Source organism: Eleutherodactylus coqui, chromosome 4 (genome assembly GCF_035609145.1).
Source record: "Eleutherodactylus coqui strain aEleCoq1 chromosome 4, aEleCoq1.hap1, whole genome shotgun sequence".
NCBI classification, from domain to species: domain Eukaryota; kingdom Metazoa; phylum Chordata; class Amphibia; order Anura; family Eleutherodactylidae; genus Eleutherodactylus; species Eleutherodactylus coqui.
The window spans coordinates 77,779,213-77,805,243 of record NC_089840.1 but is presented as its reverse complement, the minus strand read 5'-3'; the positions used below and the strand labels follow the sequence as shown (position 1 = coordinate 77,805,243).

Genomic DNA, 26,031 nt, shown 5'->3' with positions numbered 1-26,031 from the left:
CCTGGGCTTTAATCCAAACCAAAAATATGGCGCGGGATTAAAGCCTCCGCTCCCGCAATGAAGCAAAAGCAGGTCGGGTTCTTAGCTGTTGGTCACAGCTGAGAACCCGGAGAAGGGAGAAGTGGTTTTTAACTGAGTGCTATGTACTAAGAAGTGAAAGTGTTTCTTCCACTGTGTGACCCAGTGATCATGTGACCACTGGGAGCCCCCTGTTATAGCAGAGCTGCAGGGTCCTAGCAGACCCTCATCAACTCTGCCAGTGACTAATGTCACTACAGGGGAATGTTTTCCCCTGTAACTGGGGCTCCTATGCATACCCCAGCTACAGTGGAAAAGTGTGAAATAAAAAAAAAGAGAATGTGAATGATCCCCAGATATCTTATATAACATCATGGAGGTCGTAGATGGTAAACAAAATAGTTACAAAAATTAATTTTAAAAAAATGACAGAATAAAATAAAATATATACATAAAAAAGAAAATGACCCAAAGCCGACGCCAACCTAAACCGTCACCGTATGCACCCTGTAATCCAAAACTATACCTATTATATATCAAATCATCCAAAACAAATTGAGGAACCTTTCCTATACTTTATTTTGACATAAATATACTAATTAAAAAAACAACTATAAATGTTTAAAAAAAAAGATCCAACAAAACTAAAAAAGGGAGAAAAAAAGTCAGTGAAAAAAAAGTTATTAAAAAGAAGCCCTATATGTCACAGGAGGAAAATGCAGAAAAAATAATTTTGGTAGCTGAAGGAAAAACAAAAATAGGGCAGTACACCCACCACATGGGTAAAATCCCTAAAAAGTGTGCAGTCCCTAAGGTACAAAACAGCTTGGTCCTTAAGGGGTTAAAGAGGTTTTCGCTCAGATATTACTTCCCAAAGACTGAGACTATGCATGCTTGACCACGTATATGCTGGAGATCAAAATAGAAAACCCTGTTCTTGGTATCCATTAGGATCATAGCACTCAGACACACATGATAAAACTTTTATGGCATATCTAATCAACATACCTCGAAAGTCTATTGTGTGAAAACCCCTTTTAAGTTCAATATAGTAAAATTGTACAGAGAGGTAACACTCAGACAGAGGCCCTGGTAGAGAAGCTGGGAACAAGACATTGAGATCCTATCTTAAATTGTTCCAAAATAGGTCCAGATTTAAAGCGACCTCTTCTGAGTTAACAGGAGTACCTAGAAATGCCCTGATCACTGCGGTGTAGTAGTCCATTGAATACTCTGCTCTGAGCAAAACGGAAACCCGTACCAGCCAGTGCAAGATAACACTGGGATGTGAAGTTCTGGATGCTACAGACTTGGCTCTTACAGTATTCCTCCAATGTCAGAAAACAAGAATTAGTGGATAGATGCCATTTCACATTGAATAGTCTTGCTTTTCATCTTGCTGTATGTTTATGTAAAAGAGGCTTCAGATTATATATTCCAATTTAGGTAGTTATTGCATTAAGCTGGGTGACATGGTTTTTCTATTTCGAGGAAGTTGAATACAGTTTGAGTAAAACACCAAACAAAACGGAAGTATGTGAAGAGGACAATAGTTTAAGGGTTCACATCCAATAGGCCAAAGGACACAAGAATGTGCAGGAATATCCTGCAGGAACTGTTGTCAGCAAGTCACTTCTAGATCTTCAGATGGACCTTGCTATTTGTCACCGAGTGGAGTATTGCCATCCAGGCTGGTCTCAGATCCAACCGAAGAATCTCGAGAAGAGCGCCCTTGTAAGAAGCGAATAATCTTCTCAATGGTTGCATCTTGGTATTCATGTGACCACCTGGAAATGAGCAGAAAACCACTGACTGTTTCTAAATTGCATTAACTGTAACTACTTAACAATGACGAATTTGACATTTCTGGTTGCAGAAGTATGCTGTCAGACATGCAGGTTTTGCTCATGTTTTTTGATGCCAAAACCAAAATGGATTGAAAAGAGAGGAGTAGTATCTATTCTTTATACTTTCTCTGCTCTCATCAGATTTTAACCCTTTGCACTCCAATTTTGGATTCAGGGTTTCCTAGAGGGCTTTCTGCCATTTTACAATGGTGCCATCTGCTGGCTAGAGCCAGTACTGCAGTATGTGACATGCCAGAGAGGCCCCCGAAAACAGAGCAACCAGTAATATACAGTAAGAATACCCTGCCGGACATCTTCTGACATCGGAGCTGAACAGGCTTCAATCAGAATGTTGGAAGATGTCAGACAGTGGATTGGAAAGGGTTAACATATCCACTATAGCCCTAAGGATGCCGTAAGGTGAAACATGTCAGAGTGGCTGTTAGGTTAGACTTTTAATAGGGTTCCGGTGGCGCTGACCTACTAATTTCTACATAGGCTTTTGGAAGTTGTCATCTTCTGGAGGATCGGAGAGGAAAAACCCCGCCTTCTGAAAGCGCTGTCTCTGATTGGCTGAGCGCAGTGACCAATCAGAGGCAGCGCACAGCCGATGCCTCTGATTGGTAACAGAGCTCAGCCAATCACAGGCAGCGCTTTATGGAGGCAAGCATTTTTCAATCCCCGGCCTCCAGAAGACAGGAGATAACTGCCGGGGCCGGGGAGAAGAGCTGGACTGCTCTTCTAGGTGAATAAAAAAAATTTTTTGCTTTTTTTTTTTTTACAGCTAGGGCTGATTTTTAGGGAAGGGTGTATATTTCAAGCCCTTCCCTGAAAATCATTGCTGCAGGGATTGCCGGCAACCCATCCCTATCAATGCCACAGCTGTCACAGCTGTGGCAGAAGTCCGCGATGCTATCCCATAGCTTGGAATGGGGCCAGCACTGCTGCAGCTCCATTGAAAGCAATGGGTTGCAGGCAACCCCCGCAGCGGTGATTTTGCAGAATTCTACCACAGCATGAAAGAAATCGCGGCATGTTCTAATTGTAGTCAATGGAAGCCGTCCGTCACACAAAACGTCTGGTCTTAGCACAGCGGAAGTATCGCATGATTACGTGTCACTGCCCACAGCGTCATCGCCCACCGCCAGCGCGTCATGCGCGCTGTCTCGCCAGATGGGACTCGCCCAGCTGATCTAGAGAGATGAGTATGGGGTCTTTGTTGGGCGCCGTGTCAGACTCCGCTGCGATATTCTGCTGGCGGAGTCCACCATGACCATCAGCATGAGGCCTTATTTTAACTTTTACCCCCAATAAAACTAAAAAACAGGGGAAAAAAGTCAGTGAAAAAAAGATATAAAAAAATAGCCTTATTTGTCATGGGAAAAAAAACAGCAAAAAATACTTTTGGTGGCTGAAGGAAAAAAAACATACGGCAGTAAAACCACCACATGGGTAACATTCCTAAAAAGTATCTGATGCTTTAAACCAAAACACCCGGGTCCTTAAGGGGTTAATGTCCTAAATCATTAAAAATAATTTTCATTGTAAAATTAATGTTCTAGAAATCGTTAGTGTTGGACAGATTAATAGTTGGACTTACTTGATGCCATTGAACTTTAACACGGCTCTCATATCTTCAGGGAGACTCATTGGATCTGGCCATTCAAAGTGTTCTGTAACCGGCACAATGTTTTTCCCACAGTTCAGTGCTGTGACAATCTCCTGTAACAGTCAAACATAATTCACATGGTAAGGGCCCGGGGAAGAAAAGACAGCGGAAATCATAGTCCTCATTTATGCGTACATTTTTTATAACATACTTGTACTTGATCCATAACATTGATGTCTCATTTTCTGCCACGTCATGCATAAAATATACAGTATATCTACATAGGCTCATGATAGCCTACATTTATAGTACTTTACTAGAAGATCCCAAAATCCAGTCATATTCTAAGAGGCTTACAAGTGGATCACTAGACGTACAGTACATGTTAAAGGGATTATGCACAAATACTCTGTTAGGGGTATAAGGGTGCATGAATCTGCTTAGAAAGGATATCGTTTCTCCTTGGGGTGAGCACCTAGAAGGAGTGAGGAGACTTATAAGGCGATCTATGCTACTCTGGGAAATATGCAAATATGAGGATGGAATAATGCCTCTGCAGCGCCACCTGTTGGAAGTAAGCATCCCTGCAAGTCAATGTCATACTTTTTACAAGCCTCATAACAATGACTTGGAATTGTAAGCCAAAGTAAGAATTTTCTCCAGTTTTGTGGTGATTGCCCCTCATAAATGTGCAGCAGGTTTGTGGCTTGGCTAGTGAGAGGCCTATAGAAGTCTACCTGCTGCACACTGATTAGGGGCAATCACCCTGACACAGCTGTCTGTGAATGGTTATCTTTTCATTCAGGAGAAGATTCTGGCTTTTCCTCACAATTCCCAGTCATTGTTGCAAGGCTTGTGAAAAAAATCTGACATTGACTGACGGGAATACAGCCTTTCAATAGGTGACGCTGTAGAGGTATTGTTCAATTATCCCATTTGAGTCTGCTTAGTTTCTCCTGCCCGCTGATAAAGCAGCATTTTAAATCTGACAGATTTTCTTTAAGACATCAGTTATTAGGAGATAAAGGATAATGAGTAGAGATGAGCGAGCGTACTCGGATAAGCACTACTCGCTCGAGTAATTGGCTTTATCCGAGTATCGCTGTGCTCGGGTCTAAAGATTCGGGTGCCGGCACGGAGCGGGGAGCTGCAGGGGAGAGCGGGGAGGAACGGAGGTAAGATCTTTCTCTCCTTCTCTCCCGCCCGCTCTCCCCTGCTCCCCGCTGCGACTCACCTGTCAGCCGCAGCGGCACCCGAATCTTTAGACCCGAGCACAGCGATACTCGGATAAAGCCAATTACTCGAGCGAGTAGTGCTTATCCGAGTACGCTCGCTCATCTCTAATAATGAGATATTTCACCAAACTGTCTTGTGAACATTTGACTTACCTTGTGTACCCAGTCCTTGCATTCATTGTCCCCCATGCATTTATCCAAAGCTCCAGCAGAGAGGACTAGGACAAAGTTTCTAGCACTGATAACACTTTGAACCAATTTGTCCTCGAATTTCCCTGCCTCCAGCTTTTCCACATCAATAAAGGCAGTGAAGCCATGAAGATACAAATGTACCTTGAGGAGGCTGTCAGAATGCAAAAACATACAAAAGACAATCAGTAAGTTGAAGAGTCAAGTTAAAGTAACATAAAGTCCTAAAGGCAGACATTGTGTTAAAAAGAGGGAAATAGCAATATTTGTACTTTGACCTAGTATAATAATTATTGGTTATTATAGACAACACTGTATAGTTATAGTTACAAATAGAATAATTCATTAAAGTCCATAATTCTTCTGTGTAGCTCACAACTTTCTAGTTAATCCATACATTTGAAGGGTTTATGACTTTGCAGTAGAGTAATGTATATGGCATACCTGGCCAACTGAGATCCCGTGCTTCTACGGTAACTGATAAAAACATCAGGGCCATCATAGCTAGATTTGCCTATACTGCATGGCAGAGGTGAGTGCAGCATCTCTGGGATGGAGAAGAAAGATATGTTAATTCATAATGCAACATAACTGCACCACGATTTATGGGGAAAACTTGTCCTAGTCGCAAGTCATCGTTGTAAGGGATGGCATTGAATTTGTTGACTGTTAACATACTAAGATCTGTTTGCTATAAATCAACATACTATGATAACATGTTTTAGCTACCAGAGTAGGACAACATTACCAGGAAGAGAAGCGCGAATTGAACCAATAGAATCTGAATTCGGGACCAACTTTACTAAAAGTTCAATTTGACAAAACGTGAACCTTTGGCAGTTTCTTTTGGCTGAACTAGAGGTTCATAAAAACTGGTATTGAACACTGTCTAAATGCCTGTGTTGGTTTCAAATCTGACCAAAGGTTACATCTGCGTGGTGGCTCATTGGTTAACACTGTTGCCTTACAGTGCTGAGGTTCTAAGTTCAAATCTGACCAAGTACATCATATTCATAGAGTTTTACCACTGAGCTACATCCTTAAAATAAGCACCACCACTGTTTCAGGGCTTTTAGACTCTATTCAATACGTGGTTTAACCCCTTGAGTGGCATGCCCGGAAAAGTTCCGGGGACAAGCTCCACTGCTCATAGCAACATAGCCCGGAAGATTTCCGGGCTATGTATCACTATGGGAGCTGCAGAGCACAATGACACAAGCTGTGACAGTGTGCTCTGCCTGCACAGTCCCACAGAGAACAAAGCAAGGGCTTTGAAAAACCAGCAGAAGATATTGCCGACATGTCGGCAACCTCCTGCTTTGTTTACAGGTTGCCATAGAGACCATCGGCTTGTCAGAAGCAAGCCGATGGTCTCTGTGGCAGGGAGAGCTGGTTGTTAGCTGTCAGAGGACAGCTAGGTACTAGCTCTTACAGCAGAGATCAGAGAAAACCTCCGATCTCTGCTGTGTTAACCCTTTACATGCTGCAGCCTATGTGACTGCAGCATGTAAAGGGCTGTCACTGCAGCATGTAAAGGGCTGTCACCATCGGACCCCCGGAATGTGATCAGGGGTCCTGATGGGTCCCTGTGGAAGTCCCCTAAAGGGACAAAAAAATAAAAAAAATAAAAAAAAAAATGTAAAAAAAAAAGTAAAAAAAATTAAAAAAAGTAAAAAAATTATTTAAAAAATATAAAAAAACACTTCTCTCCCTTTACTTTGTAAAAAAATCAAAAATACAATCACACATGTGGTATCTGTGTGCATCGTAATGACCCAGAGAAGGAAGTTAATACATTATTTAAGCCCTTAATGACATGGCCCCTTTTTTTCTTTTTTCCCCTATTTCTTTTTTTCCTCCCCCCTGTTTAAAAAATCACAACTTGTCCCGCAAAAAACAAGCCCTTATATGGCCATGTCAATGGAAAAATGAAAAAGTTATGGCTCTTGAGACGCAACTGCAAAATTAGTTGAAATTCAATGATTAGAGTTGTTCACTTCTTATGTTATGTTCTTATGTTAGGTTATCCCACTGCTGGGGCAATCGGCTGCAGTTGTTGGGGCAACAAATGGTTATTACCCTACAGCAATACCACAGGTGAAGTTGAGTATTACTTGGATCGCATTGAAATCAATGGAGGTGTTGGATGCTTCAAAAAGAAAGAAAGAGACACTCTTTTCAGCTACTTTTTATTCCAGCTAATTGATGAAGGTCTGTCTCTAACAGGAGCAGAAAACCCCTTTAAATACAGCACAGAATAATAATACAAAGCTTCCATAAAGGTATATCTTCTATGTATAACTTATAAAATATACACTACTGGATAACAATACTATGCTTGTAAAGAGGTATGAAATGTAAGAAGTTGGGTTCGGGTTCTAGCACAATGTCATAAATAATTACCTAATTGTACAAGACTAGATATCTCATGAGGAAGCTCTCTTTGGGTAATTGAATGTGATGTTGCCTGGCAGACCATAAAGATTACATCTTGTACTGCAACCAGCAAAGCTTAAATTGATTTGACACTTCCCTACTACAGTTTATATGCTAGCAAGGCTTACACTTACCTGTTGTCAACTAGACAGAAAGACGGACATGAATGTAGACTAAATGGGTCTCGCAATGTCCATTATGCTCATATATGAGCACAAACATTTTTTTCTGAGAAATTTTTGTTTCCAATCTCTCATAAGAGATTAGTCTGGGCAGGGTTGACCACTAATAAGGGGCCCAATATGTGAAGACCAGAGATAGAAGCTCAGATCTACAATACGTTAGTATGGTTGCAGCTATACGGGGTGTACACAGAAATACCTATCGAGGGGTAAAAGAGATCTTTCCAGCATTGCATGACGGTATGTGTGTGGAGCAATAACTAAAGGCAATCAATTTATTTATGACTAATTAGCATAACAAAAAATAATTTCTGACTGTAAAGGCTAAAGACAAAGGACTTGAACCAAAAAAATGAGCTTTATCATCTTACAGAAAATGTTCAAAATGATTCCTATCGGCAGCTATACCAAGATGTATACGGTTGACCGTGGTGGAATGGATAGCACATAGCAGTTTTTGAATCACCATTTCACAGCCGCTCATATGTCTCCCCAGTTCGCCAACATCATGAGTTGCTGCTGGGTATCGGTCATACTTTAACGTTTGTGTACTTTAAAGGGGTTGTCCCGCGAAACAAAGTGGGGTTATACACTTCTGTATGGCCATATTAATGCACTTTGTAATGTACATTGTGCATTAATTATGAGCCATACAGAAGTTATTCACTTACCTGTTCCGTTGCTAGCGTCCCCGTCTCCATGGTGCCGTCTAATCTTCAGCGTCTAATCGCCCGATTAGACACGCTTGCGCAGTCCGGTCTTCTCCCTTCTGAATGGGGCCGCTCGTGCCGGAGAGTGGCTCCTCGTAGCTCCGCCCCGTCACGTGTGCCGATTCCAGCCAATCAGGAGGCTGGAATCGGCAATGGACCGCACAGAAGACCTGCGGTCCACCGAGGGTGAAGATCCCGGCGGCCATCTTCACAAGGTAAGTCAGAAGTCGCCGGAGCGCGGGGATTCGGGTAAGTACTGGACGGTTTGTTTTTTTTATGCCTGCATCGGGTTTGTCTCGCGCCGAACGGGGGGGCTATTGAAAAAAAAAAAAACGTTTAGGCGCGGGACAACCCCTTTAATGCTGCGTAATAACTTGCGGCATAAAAATTTGTTAGAGAACAGAATCCCACATATTTACTGTAGCATCAAGTATACATCTCTGCAACTGGTGTCTCTCGTCGACATATACATCACCTTCTCATATCCTCTTTGCAAGGCACATGACTTAACTTTACTATTCAGTATCTTCTCCAACTTCTCTTGTCTGCGGCATAACCACTACCTAAATCATCTTTGGCCATACTCCTCGACCTTAAGTGCTCCAAAGAGCAATGTCCTCACACACAGAACACTTAACCACGTCGTAGATGTCACTTCATAACCAGAGGTGGTCACACAATATGTAATTCAAATTACTGTTCTATGCCATATGCCTCACTGCGCCATTTCATATCCTTTTCCATAAACACATCAGATACGCTAAACATCAGCATAACACTTTACATAATGTTATATCACACCGCATCATAACCATGTGACATTCTACCTGCCATGCCTTGCCTTGCAGGTAGAATTAACCCCCAATTTGTCACCCCAACTATACTTCACATAATTACAGTCCCAGTAAGTCCATAATCTGCACCCTGGCTTGAACCTGGGACATCCTGTGCTCCAGTCATCAGCTTTCTTTAGTGAGCTATCCAGGTCTCCCCCTGCAAACTCTAGCCTTGTTTCTATGTTCCTGTTAACCTAGTTCCTGCCTCCTGGTCCTGACTCCACCTCTGTCTTGAGTGGACTTTCTATAAAAGCGGGGCCCTGCTACTCCCTCACTGCGAGATTATTCTGCTCCACAGCGTTTGATCCAGTTTTCCTTCTGTCTGCTATTGCTACAAGATTCCCCATTACTGATTCCTGGCTTTCTCTCCTGACTACGTTACCTGCCTCATCCCTTGTACTGCATACCGCGATTCCCCATTGCTGACTCCTGGCTTTCTCTCCTGACTACGTTACCTGCCTGATTTGTTGTACTGCATACTATGATTACCTGTTGCTGACTCCTGGCTTTCCATCTGACTACTCTCCAGTCCTGCAAAAGCTACACCTCAGGCTTCACCTTAATGCTTGAACCGCTACACAGGAATTTTACATTATGCAGTCCTGAGGGTACACTCAGCTTGGTCGATACACCTTTCACTGCTCGCTTTTGCTTCTATCTTCATCTGTGCTCTCTCTGTACCACAGAACTTTCGAAGTGTGCATGGCATATCTTTGGCACCACCACTGTAGTGTCCAGCACTATGGAGAGGGAGATTTCCTCTCCTTCCACGATGATCTGACCAATCTTCCATCTGCTTGCTTCTTCGGCCCCCTGGTCTGTGGCTGCTCCCCATCATTAGCATCCTGTCCTGGTCCCGGACCAGAGGGGACGGGGCTTAGCGAGTGGCAGCAGCACTACTCCCTTACATAAGCATGCTGCACACATACAATCGTGCAATGCTGGAAGATCTCTTTTGCTGCATGATAGGTATTTCTATGAACACCCTGTATATGTCTGAGCTAAATTTATAATATTATGTACAATAAATAATCATTAATGTTGCTTAAAATAAGTCTTATTTGATCCTAAATTATATAAAAGTAGAGGCTGGTCATATTCTCACCTCTGGCTGCTGTCAGAATACGGACACGGTGAAATCCTATTGTGATGTGACAATCCTCCTCTAGCTGCTGCTCAGTCACATGGTGCAAGAAATTACGATCAATGCCACAAATAACCAAATTGTAAGTATATTGCCTGAACCGTGGCTCTACATGGCCTAGCCAATCAGCCAGATTACTTCGATCACATGTTGAGTAGTTTGCATAAGTTTTCAACTCCACCAGCTCCCTCAAAAATCTATAGAAAGGGTAAGAAACAGCATCTCAATATTACATACATAAAAACAGTCTCAAAGTACAAGTCTCCTGTTTTTAAAAATCTTTCATTAATCTTAATATTATTTCAGCTATATTTCCTAATTAAAGATGAGTGAGTGTACTCGGTAAGGACAGATACTCGAGCGAGTATCGTCCTTACCGAGTACCTGTCTGCTCGCCCGCAAAGATTCGTGTGTCGGTGGTGGGCAGGGAGGAGATCTCTCTCTCTCCCCCCGCTCCCTCCTGCTCATTCCCGCAACACAGCGGTCACCCCCGCCGGCACCCGAATCTTTGCGGGCGAGCAGGCAGGTACTCGGTAAGGACGATACTCACTCGAGTATCTGTCCTTACTGAGTACGCTCGCTCATCTCTATTCCTAATACATAGGGATTTCATAGTTGAAATCAGCTAGATGAACGTATCCATTGAGTGATAGCACTTAAAATTTCCGCAGGCATGCCAGAAGACAAACCGACCCCATTATAGTGAACGTGGTTCATCTAGCGCCTCTCTATGCCAGATGAGAGGGTTATTTTTATTGTTTGGCTCTGAGAACAGAGTCATACAACAAAAAGGCCACCCGAGCCCAGGGGAAAGTATTAATGTGCACTTATAATTATCGAACATGCTGCCCACAGTCAGTGCTCTGCTACTGCTTGTATCTACAGAGCCTGAGCTGCGCATCAGCAGCTGCTTGTCCCATGCAGCAATGGATTTATGGACCTATCATCCCTATAAAATGAGCGTTTCAAGGAAAATTATACAACAACTACCCAAGTACTGTATGATTATTGACGCAAGTGTGTCGATTCTAGAACAAACAATTGCACCAAATTTCACTTAGTTTAACTAAGAGTTATTAAAATACTACTTGAATTTAGAGATTGTGTGCTACCATCCTATGGTTGCATTCAAATGTATCATAAATGATATCATAAGATGGTAGATTTGCAAGATCATTAAATGCATCATTAATGAAAGCACCATATTAGAAAAAACACACAAAAAAAAAATCACATGTGCTTTATTACACCTGGCTGCAATGGGCTTAGATGGACTTTATTTCAAAAACAGTGCATAAGAAATTTGTATTATGTACACTAGGAGGCCAAAAAACAACAGAGAATAAAGTAGTGCAAGGAAGGCAATAAAAGAAGATGTACCGGTGAATTAAAGTGAAGTTTTAAAAGAAATTTTCAAAAACTGGGTAAGAAATAGGCTTAACCCCTTTAGTGGCACGCCCGGAAAATCTCTAGGGCTTGCTGCACTGACCATGCAGTTAAACCCCGGAAGATTTCCGTGGACAGCTCTAGTGCTGAAATGTGCAGAGCACTGAGATGTCATCTGAAATCTTCCTGGATTTTTACTGCATACTCAGCGAAGCAAGCCCTGGAGATTTCCCTGTCATAATATGGTAATAATAAACCTGCCACTGAAGGAGTTAAATGAAGAAATAAGCAGAACTCCCCCACTAAATGGCACCTTAGTCCAGCAGAGCTGCCCTGCTCTCTGCTGTTATGGTCATGAACACTCATGTAGTGGTCAAATACCGATCATTTTACATCTTACTGCTGCAGTCAATCACTAGCATCAGAGGTTATATGCCATTTAAAGGGAATCTGTCACCAGGTTCATGCTGCCCAAACCACAGGCAGTATGAACCTGGGACAGATATGCCCATTTAGAAATATGCTTTTTCTGAAATACAGCAATGTTCCAGAATAAAACATATATGGGTCAAATGGGCATATCTGTTCCAGGTTCCATTTAAGCACATGTGGCTACTGAAGTCAGTGAATGATGAATGGACTGGAGAGGCATGGACTGGGGCAGCTATGCTTCAGCTACTTTTTGTAAACCCCCAGAAAACCCCTCTAATTCACCAATATACCTTCTTTCATTGTCACTGTTTGCACAACAGTATTCTCTGTGGGTCTGTGGCCTCCTCTTTTACATAAAAAGACACCATATGAGAGAAGTGATTGAGTAGGTCAGAATCTCACCTCTTCCGAATGATACTGGAGTTCATCCCCAAGTCTTCTTTTAGATCTGTCTCACTTAACCTAAGCAGAAGATCCCCATCAATCTGGTGGTACTGTTGTGACCAAGTAGAATGTTAGTTAAAAACACTTCTGCAAGAAGTACAAGTGTTCATTTAATGCTCTGACAACTTACTAAAAATGCCTGTGAATATTTGTTAAAGCCAATCTGCTGCAGCCAGTGTTGTACTTCCAAGGGTTTCCAGTTGGGTACAGAGCTGGCAATGCGAGAAGGGACGTCTTCACCAATCATCCGAAGAGCTTTTTTAGCCAGGGAAGAAACAGTACAATCAGCAGAGTAGCATACGATTCGCCTTAGGCTTTGCGTGGCTCCAATCTCATTGAACACCTAGAAAGTAAGATGAAGCAGCATGGACCACAGCTATTAGACATGCGGTATTACATTACAAGTCAGTATCCAATTAATTTTATATCATATTATGCCTTTTTCTATATTTTTGATTATTCTTTAATACTAACTTAAAGCCTCATTTTAAGATGCCATCAAAATGGTCTAATTTCTGTCTTCTATACTGTAGTAGTGTAACATATCCTAATTCAAAATGTTGGTTGCCTTCAAAACATGTCAAAAAATATTGCTTGCGATGCATTCTATAGTGATCTATTGTACTGTATGTTATAACCTGAAAGATGTAAATGGTCACTAGCTTTCCAAGAATTATTTTACTGCAGCACAAATGAGCATTTGCTGATTTGTCCACTGATTTTGGCCCTGAACGAATGTTCATACACAATCATTGCTATTTGTACTGCAAACCAAGGAAAACGGTAGGGTCGAAAACTTCCAATACAAACAATTTAAAACAAATGGGGGAAAATCTGACTTCTCTTTTACTGACAAAGCCAGCAAAAAAAACGTGTTTCGGAGTAGGTAACCCCTTATTCAGCTTAGTTTGGGGAGGGGGGGGGACATTAGTTGTTAGATGAAACCATTATCAAGTTGAAAGAGAATTACAAAAAAGGGGATAAAGAAAATAAAACAAAGAGATTAGCAAAAAATTAACAACATAATTTACTAAATTAAATAGATTTACAAAATGAACATTAAAAAAAAATCACATAAAATCTTTATTTAGGTTTATGGTCTAAACCTTAAATCTGATCTTATGATTATATACTAATGTTTTTGTATTGTTTTTTTTATTATTTTTCGCGTTTCATTTCCTCATTATTTATTCATTAGCAGGAGTCGTCATACTTTTGTTATGTCCTATCCTGTTACCTTTAAATTACAAGCTATATGCGATGATTAAGACTAATTTGCCGTATCGTGTAGGTCCCTGTTCGCACATGGGAGCATTTTACCTTTCTATGGCTATGTTCTAATAAAGATACATTTTTTATGAGAACTGCTGGCACTATATACATCGTTTTTTCCACATTGCTTTCCTAAGAAACCGGCTTGGGTTGTTCTCCATGCGCTCCCCTTATTAGGGATGAGCTGGTTGGCATAAGGCATTGGATCAAATTTTTGCTGAGCTGTATTTTATCTTTTTACTGTTTATATATATCAAATTTGAAAACACAATCCGCAGTTGGTTAAATAAAGTAAATGCATAAAGGGACATCAAAAATAGAAAGCTACAAAAATAAAATCAGGAACCAAAACAGCAAATGTGTATGGACACGTGACCGAATAAAATGTATTCCACAACAAGGGATGTGTAGGGATACATAACCAAATAAATGTTATTGATATTGGCTTTCCAGTTATTGCGAGAAATCAAGTTTTCATTATTCTTTTTAACCCTTTTTCGCACATAGGTGGTGGTGGTACATGAATTTGACACCCCCCTATTTTGTATACCTTGTTTTAAATATATATGGTACTTTGTTTCGACTACTTGTGAATTTTACAACGTTTTTATTCTTTTGTCAATAAATCTTTTTTTAATTTTACTTTATATGCTAAATATCCCTGATTGTTAAAACTCCTGATTTCTCTACTCAAAGGGGACTAATCTTACTCACCTAAGCACACATTGACCCATGAATTGTTATAGGCTGTTTGCCAAAGTTGGCTATTTTGTTATGCCTTCTTTGCGCTGTATACTAAATGTTGGAATTTATGTGATCTTCATTTTATTTTGTAAATCATTATTAATTTTTATTTATTGTTTTTTTTTTCAATTTTGTTTCTCTTTTCTTTACCCTCTGTTTTGTAAATCTCTTCTTTCAACTTGATAATGGTTTCATGTAACAATTAGTGTGCTCCCCAAATAAGCTGAGGAAGCCTTCTTTTTGCTGGGTTGTCAACTAAACAGAAGCCGAACTTCTTCCCATTTGTTGCAAATTGGAAGTTTGCACCACCACTAGCTTTTTGGTTTGCATTACAAATAGCCTTGGTCATGCTCTCCCGTTTGGGAGTTTGTGTATTTCTGGTTTGGCAGCACTTCCGTGACTTTTTTTCTCTGTATGTGATATTATATATATGTTTTGTGCCATTTAAAGTCCTTTTAATATACAATCCTACGTGTGGTTCACCCCTTTTTTCTTCTTAATTTCTCATTTACGATCACTGGCCTATGTAAAAAGGCCTTAACTCACTACAAATTAGTGGGTAAGTTTGAGAAATAAAAACTTTGACAGTTCATTTCTGGGTGGAGTGTCCAGTAAGCCCTCACTCCAAAGTTTAAAATAGTTAGTTTTAGAGAATTTGCCACTTACTAATATACTGTTGTAATCGTGACACTTTGTTTTCCTTCATATAAAAGGAGCAGGGAAGGCATGTCTTTTTTTAAATAAAAAAATTGCAAGGTTTTAATAGTGGATTCAGAGAAGTAGTTATACATAATATTACTAGAAATAGACTTTAAAGTAGGACTTCTCAACAGTTTTCTACTGGCGCCTCACCTCTTGATTAAAGTTGATGCAAAAATTAAAAATTCATCTCAATGTATTTTTCATTTGCCTCCTCAATTGATAACATTAAAATAAGCACAGAATCTTGTTGCCAAACTAGAATCTGGTGCAATCCAGAGAAGGAATTGTGCGGTTGACAATCCATTGTCAAATCTGCCTCCCTTGCTGCACCAACTGGGGAAGGAAGAGGGGCGCAAAGTTTAAAGGGATTCTGTCATCACATTCCTGCCGCCTGAACCACAATGTGATGAGATCACGTGATCAGAGCCAATAATCAGATGTCCTCCAACTTCTGCGGCCCCACCACTGATGAGGTTCATGAACATTTAGAGACAGATAGACTTTATATTTTTCTGGTAAAAGATCACAGACTATTGTTCTCCCTTAAAGGGGTTTTACCACCAAAGATAATTTTTTCCTACCCACAGGACAGGAGATAGGTGTCTGACCCAACACTGGAGATACAACTGCTAGGATACCCAACGATCCCAAGAACTGCGCACCTGAATGCACCATCTGAAAGGCGCAACAGTGTGCATGTTCAACCATCACTCCATTCACTTTTATGGGACAGGCGGAGATCAATGCGCTCACCAATAGAAGTCAATGGAGCCCAAATCATGCACCATCACTCCATTTATATAAAGAATTTTGGGGTGCCATTTTTGGATCACTGGGGGCTCCAGCAGTTGGATCCCAAGTAATCAGACATTTATCTCCTATCCTGTAGACAGGGTATACATGTATATGATGGTAAAATCCCTTTAAATATGTGAAAATATGGTAAATACGTGAATAATTTTCAGTAACTCATAATTTCATATAGTCAATGATTCCGGCAAACATAAATTTAATTCACCTTTGTATTCTTGTGCTGGGATTTTATAGTTGCCTCCACACACAGGTAGAAGGCAGCAATGCACTGAGCTTCTAAGCGGGAGCTGTCCAGTAGGGGCACAAGGCGTTGAAGGTCGCCAGCCGTCCTTCCTTGTGTGTTATCAGTATTGTTCAGAATACAACGGGCATATTCCTCAGGGTCCAAAGAAGAAATAAAGGGTTCAACCAATGACAATGTACCAGACCTTTCAACTTCCTTCTCAATTTCTTTGTTTGTTGCTAAAACAGTGATTGCCAGACAGGCATGAAAACGTATCTGTTCATCCTCTTTTGAGAAAACTAAAGGGAACAACCACTCCGCTGTCTTTCGTTCGGTCATCAGTCTCTGATTAGAAGGTCCACCGTACATAGCACAGTTAGCTAAAGCCATAGCACAGTGTTTCAACACTAGCGGATCTGTCCAGCGACACCAAAAAAGAATTGAGTCCAGACCTCCATCACATATCAGCTGTTTGCAGGTGTCTTCCGAGTGCTTGAACATGTGCTCAAGGACGCCAGATAGGTGTCGGGCAAGTTTTGGGTCATCTCTTTCTTTAGAAAGGTTTAAGATAACGCCCAATCCAACACGTGCAATGCGATCTCTGCAAGTAGTTTCAAAAAATATATACTGTAAATGATTGTGCTACTGTGCATTATGTTATTGGCAGTATGTTCATAAACAGATTTTCCAACGTTATTTGTCGTTCACTACAGTGATGTCAGATGCGATCAACTGAATAGGTTATTTCTGATTCTGCAATGTACTTGTTGTGTGATTTTCAACATAATTTCAACATAAGTGAGGGTGATCAATGAGTGGAACTGGTTACCACCGGAGGTGGTGAGTTCTCCTTCAATGGAAGTGTTCAAACAAAGGCTGCACAAATATCTGTCTGGGATGATTTAGTGAATCCTGCACTGAGCAGGGGGTTGGACCCGATGACCGGGGAAGTCCCTTCCAACTCTACCATTCTATGATAATGCTAAATATTATATCCTCCAGTTTATCAGTAGTAGTAAGTGGGTCTTCAGAATGTTTGCATTGAGTTTCAGGTTCTTGTATGCACGTTACAACATTAAACTTCAAACTTTACTTTTACACATTACTGAATGGACCCAAATAGGCTCACTAATAGAGATGAGCGAGCATACTCGCTAAGGACAATTACTCGAGCGAGCATTGTCCTTAGCGAGTACCTGCCCACTCGGAAGAACAGATTCGGCTGCCGGCGGCGGGCGGGGAGCAGTGGAGGAGAGAGGGGTGGAACAGAGGGGAGAACTCTTTCTCCCGCTCCCCCCTGCTCACTCCCAGAACTCGCTGTTCACCCGCGCCGGCACCCGAATCTTTTCTTCCGAGTGGGCAGGTACTCGCTATGGACAATACTCGCTCGAGTAATTGTCCTTAGCGAGTATGCTCGCTCATCTCTACTCACTAACCCTCAATACCAATGATAGACGCCAGATTTAGAGTCTGGAAGGATTTTTTTAATCCTAAAATGAAGAAAATTGGTTTCTATCTCATTTTTAATTACTTTTTTTTGCCTTCCTCTGGATTGCAGGATAATAGGCTGAACTGTATGGACGTGTCTTTTTTCAGCCTTGCACACTATGTTACTATGAAGGTCAACACTTTGTGCAAAAAAGCACAATCACACAAAATAAATCGATATCAATTATTGTAAATTCATCACAGTTTTTCAATAGTATAATTTTTGTTTTATTGCATTTTTTGGAATGGGACTCAATGAGGAGAAGAAGTTTGTGCAACTCATGACTCAGAATCCCATTGCAGAATTCACTGTGTAAGGTGAGCTGAAAGCGATTACTGAGGCTTTACTATTATTGTTTTTGAGTCTTTTAAGAAATAAGCAAGATATCCATAAGACTTGCCTAAGGCCCCCTGTCCACGGGCGAGGCGGAATATCGCTAACGATATTCTGCCAACGGGGAGCAGGGAAGAGAACTGACAGTTCTCTGCGGTGAGCCTATCTGACAGCACCCAGCGCCCACGTTCCCCCTCAACTATTACCCCAGTGGGGATCATTGCCTTGTGGCAGATACTAAAGGGGGTGGCTATTAAACCCCAAGAACTGCACTGAATTGAGCCTGGAGACGCACTGCAGTGCTGGGGCTCAGTGAGGGGCAAGAGAGAATCCAAGCTACAGGCAGGATAGGAGGTAGCCTGTTCCCCCTAACCCATAAAGGGGACCAAGGCATTGAAAATAAAGTACAACTCAAGATCCAGTCCCTTGAAGAACTTTACTTCCAGATCACCAATATGCATTAAACAAGTAAATAGTCACATCCATACTATTAATCTTCTATAAAATTCTAATCAAGTTTGGAAACTGAACACAGTCTCTGACTTTTGTGCGCATTACCCGTAAAAAACCTTGGACCTGTGAAGGTCCAAATATGGACAGATACTTAAACGAACGCAATACGGGCACCTCTGCATGAACACCAAGACAATTTGACTCGGAAAAAGCGACAATTGGAAAACAAAAGAACAAGACATCCAAGATCGTCAAGCAAAAAGAACATAGGGCATCTCAGCAATCTATGCCTCCACCTAAGCAGGCTTCGCCTTGCGATACGGCCACATCTGACCAGCATGTTGGAGAGTTGGGCGACCCTTCTATGCAAAACGCGCTATCAGATAATACCCATAAATTGACCGATCTAGAGACAAAAAAATTATTTGTTTCCTTTAAAATGAGCATGGAACACTGAGCGATCCCTTAGTAATTAGTGTATTCTAGAACATATACTTTAGTGATCACTAGAAAGGAAGTGAGACTGTCTGCCGGGGAGCTGGAGTACACACTGTACAGCACCTTGGAACATGCTGCATCCTGAGATAGAACAACAAATCAATACTGAAGTTGCACCATAGTAAAATGTGTTTGCACACCCTCAGTCATGTTTACATACCCTTTAAAACCAATTGCTGCACACGGCTCTGCAGAATGTAGGCTTGCTTGCAGGAATATATTTGGAACAGCTGTATATTGGTTTCATTATATGCAGGGGGGGGACATAGACTGCCGAGGGCCCCTGTGCAAAGTATTTGCCTGCCCCCCAAAGAAAATTCTGATACATATATATGTAAAAATATAGGTAAGGGCATACTATCCGGTACTGGTGTATCTTGACGCCACCGGAAGCTAGGGGTGTGACAGCCATCACCAGGAGTGAACATCCCTCTCACGACCCTAGCTCTGGATTGGGAGACAAGATTCAGCAGCAAGGACATGGGGAACTTTAAGGGCATGCCCCCCTGGCATCCCGTAGCCTAGTGAAATGGGCCTGGCAGGTGAGACTGTGTCCCCCGCTTGTGCCGTGCTCATACCTACATGGCCGTTGCAGATCACACATGTCCCCGCGCTCACAGCTGTCCTCCACTATGCTTTCCCCTGGCCCCGCGCTCACAGCTGCCCTCCGCTCTAACGCTAAAGAGCAGGAACTGTCGCCTGCAGATGGCAACATGCCAGGGAACCTGTGATCAACGGAGGCGGGAGCCCAGTGCCGAGGCGGGAGCCCAGGCAGAACAGCGGCATGTCACAGACAAGGGGAAGTGAGGGAGGGCAGCAGCAAGAGGTCCAGGGTTCTGCAGCGCCGACTAGAGTAGGCAGAGGGCTGGGGGTCTGAATGGCAGCAGCAGCGGGGATCTGCAGCGGCCGCCCGTGGGGGAGTGATGGCAGGAGCGCCGACGGCAACAGCAAGTGGTCCAGGGGTCTGCCAATGCCACCAGCAAAAGCTCCGGGGGTCTGCAGCACTGAGCGCAGCAGCCACAGGGCCGGGAATGTGCAGTGGCCGCCTGGGGGTGAGTGATGGCAGCAGCACCTAAGGGACCAGCAAGAGGAGACCGCCCACAGCCAATCACAAGCTGTGAGCGTCACCTACTGTCAAGACTGCTGTATTATGTCCCCACCCAGAACTTCCGGTGGCGACATAATACACCAATACCCTACATGCGCGTGACACACAGCACACACGGCTCTGCTACATACATTGTTCAATGGCCTTTGCTGGTTTAGGATCTGTGATGATGTTACCATCATGTGATCAGGGGACGGAGCTAAGAACCAGTGATTGATCACATGACTGTCAGATCATTTCAGGTCCTGTCAGCACACAGATACTATCCAGCTGTGCAGGTTTTTAATAAACGGAAGAAGCTGTGATGAGGTCAGCATCATGTGATATGGGGCGGAGGTCAGACCCCAGATGACTGATCACATGATGGTAATATCATCATAGATCCTGTGAGCACATGGCTGCCATCAGGCTCTGCATGTTGTATGCTTTAGGACCTGCGATGACATCACCGTCATGTGATCAGGGACGGAGCATGTGAAGCACTCACACACACACTCATGGACAAGTGGTCATTAGCACTTTGAAAGTAGGCATCAAATTGTGCGCTGGCTTCGGAATAGTGTTAACCCAGACCAGACCCCTAAATTATATTGCTTTGTGGGTGCAAACATTATCACCATTTATATTACCTTCATTCTGTTACTGAACAAAAGCCACTATACCAAGACCAACATTACCAATAACAACACTATATAAGGGCCAAATAATACTGTTACACTATGATCACATATTACCACCACATAGTGACTAATACTACAATGCAGTTACTGAATAAGCACCGCTAGAAAGATCAATATCACCAATAATAACACAATATGAGGGCCAAACTATACCCCCCAAAAGGGAATGCAACAAGCGGTCAATTAATAGTAAAGGGGCATGGTTTGCCTGACAGCTTATGAAAGAGCATGGCTCTTCTCTGCTCCTTTGACTACAGTAAGAGATAACCTTGGATTTGTAACTGAAGAGGTAGTAATTAGAGATGAGCGAACGTACTCGGTAAAGCACTACTCGTCCGAGTAATGTGCTTTATCCGAGTACCTCCCCGCTCATCCTGAAAGATTCGGGGAGCGCCGCTGCTGACAGGTGAGTTGCGGCGGGGAGCAGGGGAGAGCGGGCGGGAGAGAAGGAGAGAGAGATCTCCCCTCCGTTCCTCCCCGCTCTCCCCTGCAGCTCCCCGCTCCGCGGCGCTCCCCGAATCTTTCAGGACGAGCGGGGAGGTACTCGGATAAAGCACATTACTCGGACGAGTAGTGCTTTACCGAGTACGTTCGCTCATCTCTAGTAGTAATATATTACCGTATGTAAGGCCGAAAAAAGACCATCCAGTTCAGCCTATTACCCTGCAATGTGGATCCAGAGCAAGGCAAAAAACAAAAAACAATGAGGTAGAATCCAATTTTCCTTATTAAAGGGAAAAATCCTTCCTGACACCAATCTAGCAATCGGAATAATCACTGGATCATCGATCCTTCTGAAGTTATTAATGATTATAACATACAATACTGTATCGCTCAAAAAAGGCGTCCAGACCCCTCTTGAATTTGCCGTCATCACATCCTCAGGCAGAGAGTTCCATAGTCTCACTGCTCTTACAGTAAAGAACCTCCTTCTATGTTGGTGTAGAAACCTTCTTTCCTCTAGAAGCAGAGGCACGTGGATTGAATATAAACAGCCCCTGCAGTGACAGTAGTCACTGGCAGAGCTATCCAGGGTCTAGTCTGACCCTCCAGCTCTGCTGTAGTAGGGACCCCAGGCGGTCACATGCCCCCCCGGGCTCCCGAGGTAAAAGTTACAGTTTACTTTTACTTTGAGCACTGTGTACTCGGGGAAGCAGAAAGCAGGAAGAGTTAAAAACTCCTCCTGCCTTCTTCTCCGGGTTATCAACTGTTACTAACAGTAATTTTACTATAGGCAGTGCTTTAAGCCCAGGACCAGACGCCGTACATTTACTGTGCCTGGTCCTTAATGGGTTAAACCAAACAATTAGTGAACAAGCCAACGATGATTTTTATGCCTTCATAAAATGAATGATGAACGAAAAGCGAACGCTTTACTGTTAATAGCTTGCTACATTTACACTGAACGATTATCGTTCACTTCGCTCGGTTAGATGATTTTTTTAACAATAATTGTTCCGTGTAAAAGGACATTTAGGCGCTACATAGTTATATCATGTGAAGTATGTGGCAGTATTACCGTGGTTGTATATGCAGTATTACAATGAGCTACAGTCATGAGAAAAACTAAGTATACTCTTTTTGAATTCTATGGTTTTACGAATCAGGGCACAATAAAAACAATTTGGTCTTTAGAAGGTCAGATGAACCTCAGATTAATTGATTATCATCATGTGTGTCCACTTGTATAAAAGGTGGACACACTTATGGCAGTTTGCTGGTCTGCAGCATTCAGGTGTGTGAACACTTCTGCAAGGATCTAACAAAAGCAATTGTTGCTGCCCATCAATCTGGGAAGGGTCATAAGGCTATTTTCAAACAATTTGAAGTCCATCATTCTACAGTGAGAAAGATTATTCACAAGAAGAAAATACTTAAGACAGTTCACAATCTTGGCGTGGACGTCCCAGCAAATTCACCCAAAGATCAGACTGTGGAATGCTCAAGAAATTGAAAAAACCCAAGAGCTACATCTCAGGCTCCAAAGGTCTCAGTTAGCATGAGAAATGTTCACGTTCATGGCAGTACATTTAGAAGGAGATTGAACAAGTATATAGCTTGTTTGGAAGGGTTTCCAGGGGAAAGTCTCTACTTTCTAAAAAGAACATGACAGTACGGCTAAAGTTTGCAAAATGGCATCTGAACAAACCACAAGACTACTGGAACAATGTCTTTTGGATACCCGAGACCAAAGTGGAGATGTTTGGCCATAATTCCCAGCGCCGTGTTTTGCAAAAAACCAAGCACAGCATACCGACACAAACAGCTCATACCAACTGTCAAGAACAGTGGGGGAAGGGTGATGATTTGGGCTTGTCTTGCATCCACAAAACTGGGGCAACTTGCAGTCATTGAGTCGGCCATGAACTCCTCTGTACACCAAAATATTCTAGGGTCAAATATGAGGCCATCTATCCAAAAGTTAAAGCTTGGCCAAAACTGTCATGCAATAGGACAATGATCCCAAGCACACCAGAAAATCTAAATCGAAATTGCTGAAAAATAAATGGTGTTGCAATGGCGCAAAGTCCAGACTTCAACCCAATTGAAATGCTCTGGCGGGACCTTAAGAGATGTGAAAAAACAAATGCCCACAAAACTCAACTAAGCTGAAGCCACATTTTAAAAAATAGTAAGCCAAAATTCCTCCAGAACAACATGAGAGACTGATAAAGCCATACAGAAAACGATTACTTCGAGTTATTGCTGCCAAAGGTGGTTCTACAAGCGATTGATTCATGTGGTGTACTTATTTTTCACACACTGCTTCTGCAATGTGGCCTAGTTTTTGTGAAATAAATAATGACACAGTGTAATTTGACACGTGTCGTTGTTCATCTAAGGTTGTAATAACCTAATTTTAAAACCTTCTAAGGAACAGATTTTTTTACTATGTCCTGATATATAAAACCATAGAATTCATAAAGGGTGGACTTAGTTCTTCTAATGACTATATATGCCGGTACTACCGTGTTTCCCCCAAAATAATTACATTTATATTAATTTTTGCCCCAAAAGAAGCACAAGGTCTTATTTTCAGGGAATGTCTTATTTTACTTGCCTAGCAGGCGCGGTCCAGGTCCCTCCCGCTGCTCTCTGTAGCTCCACCGCGCTTCTTGCACTCCATGGCCGCCGACAGAAGATCACTTCTTGGTTGCGGCATTCATAAATCCCGCTTCAAGAAGTGATTGCTCTGATTGGTTCAGTGAGCGCTACTTAGCCAATCAATGCAGCGCTCGCTGGACCAAGGCAACGACTGTTATTGGTTTTTCGATTGATTGGCTGAGCACTAGAGATGAGCGAGCACACTTGTTTAAGGCTAATGCTCGAGAGAGCATCGATCTTTTCGAGTAACTGCTTACTCGTCGGAGCACCATGTGGGGGGGGGGGAGCAAGAGAGATTTCTCTCTCACTTCCCCCACCGGCTTACTCGAAAAGACCGATGTTCTCTTGAGCATAAGCCTTAAACGAGCGTGCTCGCTCATCTCTACTGAGCATCGGTCGAAGAACCAATCACAGCTGTCGTGTTGTGGAGGCAGCATTTATGAATTGGCTAAGCCGCGGCATTGATTGGCCAATTCATGAATGCCGCGCGGGTCCACAAAGCGACGGTTGTGATTGGTTCTTTCTAACAACAAGACCTCTTTATCAATATGTAAATTCACTTCCTCTCCCAGCTGCTGATTGACATTTAACACATCGTTTAACAGCTCTGACATAATAAGTCCATTTCTTGTAGTCTGCTCCCCTATAATAATGCAGTAATTACCTGTTCTCTGACACCAGGATCTGCCCCAGCAGGTGACAAGCCTTGTATTTCACCTCCTTCTCCGTTGACTGAAAAAAGCCGAGGAGGAGATCCAATGCACCTTCGAGTCTGATTGTTTCACACAAGCCTTGGGCGACCTCTCTTCCCACCGCCGGCATCACCCAAGCCTCTTCCACCATCTGAAAGATCTCCGTGATGGTGTCACATATACTCTTCTCACACATGGCCTGCTTCAGCTTGGAGATAGCAACATGGAGATCAGGCAAGACTCTGTCCAAAGCCACTTGTGCATCGATGCTGAATCTCGGAGACACCGGCTGACTCTTACTTGTGCTCCCTGAAGTCTGCCACCAGCAAATGTTGTTGACGTAGCCGGGGACAACAAGGCGCTCGTTGTTAAACATGTTGAAGTATCTGCAGAGTTTATAGGCCGAGAAGAGGAGGGTGAAGACCATGGATTCCCCCTACAGCATTTCTGATGTGACACAACGGATGGAGATGACGCTACGCAACCTACATAAACATAAAGCGGATGAGTCAGCGATGCCTTACAGATAATGCACAGTCATCATTGTCCAATATAGAGTCCATAGGGAACTCATAATGCTTCCTCTACGCTGGAAACGATAGTGTTAATTCATGCACACGGAGGTGTCATGTTCACCGGGGCTTTTAACCCCTTCCTATCCTGCAGCTTAAAATAGTCAGGTTCTCATGCATTAAAGGGTGATTGCAAGGGAAACTGGTTTGTGACTCCTATGCTAAGTCCTAAGACAACACTATAGGAAGCTCATGACCAAGTTACCTTCTACTCCTCAGCAGCACTTAGCAGGAGCACTTGTCTGTCGCCCATGTATCTATGCACTGTTCTAGTCCCAATGCATCCATTAGGCCCATAGATAATGATATAACGAGGCCCCTCGTCCTCACAATGTCCCGTCTACCTGTCCTGCTGTTCTTCTCTTGTCTGGCTCTCCAGCATCTCAGGGCAGCCGCAGGGTGACGTCACGCCCTCGCCCCACCCCTTGGCAACAGTCAGATCCCGTCTCCTTGGCGACAACATCCTCTTCTGTTTATTGCAGCTACAGCCGTCTCAGCAGTTACGGAAGGCGGGGCTTGTTGCCGGCTCCTCCAATCATCAGCTCCGGGGCTGTGGCTTGGGTCTGGTGTCCTCCAATCAGCAGCCGCGGCACTCAGCAGTACGAATGTGTTGCGTGAGCAAGGAAGGGAGCGGGAAGAGCTGTTCTGTGAGGGGATGGAAGCGCGCCAGGCGGTGGAGACGTTATTATGTAGCCACTGCCGTGGGACTTGTGAGGGCAGACTTCTAGGTTACATGGTGTAAGTGTGGTGGGACATCCAAAACAATGGCGGATGAAGTCGGTGTTGCACCATTATAAGGTGATGGGTGCACAAAATTTTAGATGGTGGTGGAACTATCCTACAACATGTCATTCGGTTCAGACTGCGCTTTAACCCCTT

At 42.9% G+C, this 26,031-nt stretch overlaps 1 protein-coding gene across 1 annotated transcript; it reads right to left on the bottom strand.

Moving 5' to 3' along the window:
* Window positions 1-657: 657 nt before the first annotated feature.
* Window positions 658-25,051, bottom strand: SARM1 (sterile alpha and TIR motif containing 1). The gene is made up of 9 exons (XM_066598613.1): window positions 24,553-25,051; window positions 16,205-16,823; window positions 12,599-12,811; window positions 12,427-12,518; window positions 10,168-10,403; window positions 5,343-5,445; window positions 4,863-5,052; window positions 3,466-3,587; window positions 658-1,805 (listed from the first exon to the last, which is right to left on the bottom strand). Exons 1-9 carry the CDS (start codon window positions 25,005-25,007, stop codon window positions 1,676-1,678), a joined length of 2,160 nt encoding a protein of 719 aa, XP_066454710.1. The 5' UTR covers window positions 25,008-25,051; the 3' UTR covers window positions 658-1,675.
* Window positions 25,052-26,031: the final 980 nt, after the last annotated feature.

Bases quoted from the DNA above. Each gene is read 5' to 3' on its own strand.
- SARM1 (XM_066598613.1), bottom strand. From the start codon at position 25,007: ATGGTCTTCACCCTCCTCTTCTCGGCCTATAAACTCTGCAGATACTTC. The intron at 5,053-5,342 runs GTATGCCATATA...GCATTCTGACAG, and splicing joins ACGGGATCTCAGTTGGCCAG to CCTCCTCAAGGTACATTTGT. The intron at 1,806-3,465 runs GTAAGTCCAACT...GCTCATTTCCAG, and splicing joins TTAAAGTTCAATGGCATCAA to GTGGTCACATGAATACCAAG.